The 3,829-nt window shown below is 56.2% G+C and overlaps 1 protein-coding gene across 1 annotated transcript; it reads left to right on the top strand.

Annotated features, from left to right (window-relative positions):
* The first annotated feature begins 353 nt into the window (after nt 1-353).
* On the top strand, nt 354-1,572 carry POU3F4 (POU class 3 homeobox 4). The gene has a single exon (XM_058197069.1). The coding sequence runs from the start codon at nt 354-356 to the stop codon at nt 1,542-1,544; it is 1,191 nt and encodes a 396-aa protein (XP_058053052.1). The 3' UTR covers nt 1,545-1,572.
* The last annotated feature ends 2,257 nt before the right edge of the window (nt 1,573-3,829 follow it).

Below are 3,829 nucleotides of genomic sequence, written 5' to 3'. Positions count from 1 at the left end.
TTTTTTTTCCCTGGGAGGCGGGCGGAGGAGGAGTAAGGGTGGGGGGAGCCGGGCGTGGAGCCAACCTCTTCGGCTCGGCGTCATTGGCCACGGCGTCCCTTTCCCGGCGGGAAGAGCCTCTCGGATTGGCCGCCGGTCCCGCCGGTCAGGGAGCGCTGGCTGAGTCGGCTTCTCTTTCGGCTGGGTAAGCTGTCAAAGGCGCGAGCGAGCGGCCGCTTCGCCACATCCAAGGCGGGGAGGGGGAGGGGGGGAGACCCGGAGCCAGCCAGCCAGCCGAGCCCAGCCGAGCCCAGCCGAGAGCCCGAGCCAAAGCCTAAAGCCAAAGCCAGGCAAGCGAAGCGCGGGCGCCCAGCATGGCCACGGCGGCGACCAACCCTTACAGCATCCTCAACTCCGGCGCTTTGGTCCATGCCGACACGGTAGCAATGCAGCAGGGCGGCCCGTTCCGCAACCCGCAGAAACTTCTGCAAAGTGACTATTTGCAAGGGGTGGCCGGCAACGGGCATCCGCTGGGCCACCACTGGGTCACCAGCTTGAGCGACGCGGGGCCCTGGGCGGCGGCTCTGAGCGGCGGCGGTGGCGGTGGCGGTGGCGGCGGAGGAGGCGGCGGCGGTGGAAGCCCCCTGGACCAGCCCGACGTGAAGCCCGGGCGGGAAGACCTGCAGCTGGGCGCCATCCTGCACCACCGCTCGCCCCATCACGTCAGCCACCATTCCCCGCATCATGCCAGTCACCCCAACGCTTGGGGGGCCACCCCGGCCCACGGCTCGGCTTTGCCGGTCAGCGGCGGCCAGCCCCCGCCGCCCCCGCCGCCGCTCAACGTCTACTCGCAGGCCGGCTTCACCGTCAGCGGCATGCTGGACCACGGCGGGGGTTTGACGCCGCCGCCCGCCGCTGCGCCTCCTCCTCCGCCTCCTCCTCTTCCTCCACCGGGGCTTCACCCGGTGCTGCGCGACTCCCCACCGGAGCCCTCCGAGCTGGCTTCCCACCACTGCCCGGAGCACTCGGACGAAGAGACGCCCACCTCGGACGAGCTGGAGCAGTTCGCCAAGCAGTTTAAGCAGCGCCGGATCAAGCTGGGCTTCACCCAGGCCGACGTGGGGCTGGCGCTGGGCACCCTCTACGGCAACGTCTTCTCCCAGACCACCATCTGCCGCTTCGAGGCCCTCCAGCTGAGCTTCAAGAACATGTGCAAGCTGAAGCCGCTGCTGAACAAGTGGCTGGAAGAGGCCGACTCGTCCACCGGCAGCCCCACCAGCATCGACAAGATCGCGGCGCAGGGCCGCAAGCGCAAGAAGCGGACTTCCATCGAGGTCAGCGTCAAGGGGGTCTTGGAGACCCACTTCTTGAAATGCCCCAAGCCGGCGGCTCAGGAGATCTCCTCGCTGGCCGACAGCCTGCAGCTGGAGAAGGAGGTGGTGCGCGTCTGGTTCTGCAACCGGCGGCAGAAAGAGAAGCGCATGACGCCGCCGGGCGAGCCGCCCCAACCGCACGAAGTCTACGCGCATAGCGGGAAAACGGACGCCTCGTGTCACGACCTTTGACTATGACCCACCCGCTCAGGACCCGGGGAACGGCGCACCCAGCCGGACGGGCGCGCGGGCGGGCGGGGGTTGACCTCACGGCGTTGTCCCTTCCCTTCCCTTCCTTCCTTCCTTCCTTCCTGCCCCCTCCTTCCTTCCCTTCTATTATCCTTCCTTCCCTCCTTTCTATTCTTCCTTCCTTCCTTCCTCCCTCCTTTCTATTTTTCCTTCCTTCCCTCCTTTCTATTCTTCCTCCCTTCCCTCCTTTCTATTCTTCCTTCCCTCCCTTCATCCTTTCTATTTTTCCTTCCTTCCTTCCTTCCTTGCCGTTTTTCCTTCCTTCCTTCCTTCTTTCTTTCCTTTCTTCCTTCCTTTCTATTCCTTCCTTCCTTCCTTCTTTCTTTCCTTCCTTCCTTCCTTTCTATTCCTTCCTTCCTTTCTATTCCTTCCTTCCATCCTTTCCGCCAGGATTTTCAGCAGCATTTCCCACGATATAGACTACACAACCACCTCTTGAAGAAAAGAAAGAAAGAAAGAAAGACAAGACACTGTTCTTCTTCCTTGCCGTCGCATCTTCACAAGCCCAGCAACAGAAAAGCGGTAGGAAAGGGGGGGGGAGCCAGCGAGCTCTCCCCTCCACCGCACGGTCTTTTTTCCTCCCTGGCTATAATGTAATTTTTTTCCTCCTCTCCCAGCGCCGATTTTTCTGTGCTTAAATAGCAAAACTCCCCGCCCCATCGCCGATAGAAAAAAGGGAAATCGTGATCTCTATACCCGAGAAAGAAAGAAAGAAAGAAAGAGAAAGAAAGAAAGAAAGAAAGAAAGAAAGAAAGAAAGAAAGAAAGAAAGAAAGAAAGAAAGAAAGAAAGAAAGAAGACAAGACAAGACGTGCCTACGAATAACCTTTCAGCGCCTTGGTCCGATCCGGTGTATTTCAGGTGATGAATCTCGTTTTAAGACAGACTTTTTTTAAACAAACAAACAAACAAAAAAGCTTGGCTGGACTTCGCTCATTGCTAAAAAAAAAAAAACGACCTTTCGCTCTGGCGGCCTTGTGAAGGTCCGCGAAGGGTGTCCTCCATCTAGGATCCCGCTGCGTTTGCTTCCCATTGACCGGCCCCGCTCCCCACCCGCCCCAAGACCCCTCAACGTGGAGAAAAAGCGGAGTCCGGAATTTCCCCCGTTCCTCAGCAGGAGGAAGACCAAACTGGAGCTCTTGTGGATTTTTTTAAAAAATTTATTATTATTATTAATTTTTTTGACAGCCCCCACCAGCCCCCCAAAGGACAGAAACGCCAAGCGACTCCGGCGGCCGTCAACCCGCGTGTGTCGCTGCCTTGGTGAACGACGATCCGAATTGTACAATGTCAAAACGGACATTTTCTAAGACGGAGGGGAAGCCTTCTGCCTCGGCTTGGCTCGCCGTCTCCTTTTCTGCTTTTGGCCCTCTCGCCACAGATTTATTTAATAATAATAATAATAATAATTCCAAAAGGCCAGGATCCCCTTTAAGATGGAAAGCTAGCTTTTCCTGGTCTCTCTCTCTCTCTCTTTTTTTTAATTTTATTTTTTACGGCTCTTCGACTGGATCCCTCCCTGACCGGCACCTGAAGCTCACGGTCTGTACTTTAAACCCTTTTCCCGTTCTCCAATTCTGCTCTTTCGCTTCGGAGTAACTCCTTGTTGCCTGCCTTTTTCTTTCGGGAGCCCGGCGGAGGGAATACGGCTGGGGTTGAAAATTATGGAAAAACAAAGATGGGCCGGAGTCGGAAAGTCCAAGAGAAAGAATTGGGGCGGGGGGAAGGGGGGAAATAGATTCCCCAATCCGGGATCGTTTGATTAACTGTTGTGGGGAGGAAAAAATGTCTCATGTCATCCAAAAGGTTTTTGTTGAATTGTTAGGGTTTAATGCTGGGCCTCCCGCGAGGAAAGGAATCGAGCAGAGATCGTTTGGCTGAGAAATGTCTTTCTTTTAAAGAAAATAATGAATCCGGGTTCTGCGGAATTGGTTGATATAATTGGATGTGCATAAAATTACAAAAAGCATAGATGAGTTTGCACGCACACCTACAGACCTCTGTCGTCTCTACCTACACGGACCCACCAGATGTGTGTGCATGTGCGTGTAAGATACACACACACACACACCTTGTGGCCGGCAAAGCAGAAGCAGAACCCTACAGAGGTTTGAATCTCCCGTGGATTGTCTTTTCAGGGGCTTAGCAAAGTAGACGGGAGACGCGCTGCCAGTCTGGGAATCTGGGAGCGATCCTAAAATCCAGAAAATACTTTCCCCTCCCCTTCCG

Source organism: Ahaetulla prasina, chromosome 11 (genome assembly GCF_028640845.1).
Source record: "Ahaetulla prasina isolate Xishuangbanna chromosome 11, ASM2864084v1, whole genome shotgun sequence".
Taxonomy (NCBI): Eukaryota; Metazoa; Chordata; class Lepidosauria; order Squamata; family Colubridae; genus Ahaetulla; species Ahaetulla prasina.
Note: the sequence above shows the minus strand (reverse complement) of the source record. Positions and strands in the feature narration are given on the sequence as shown.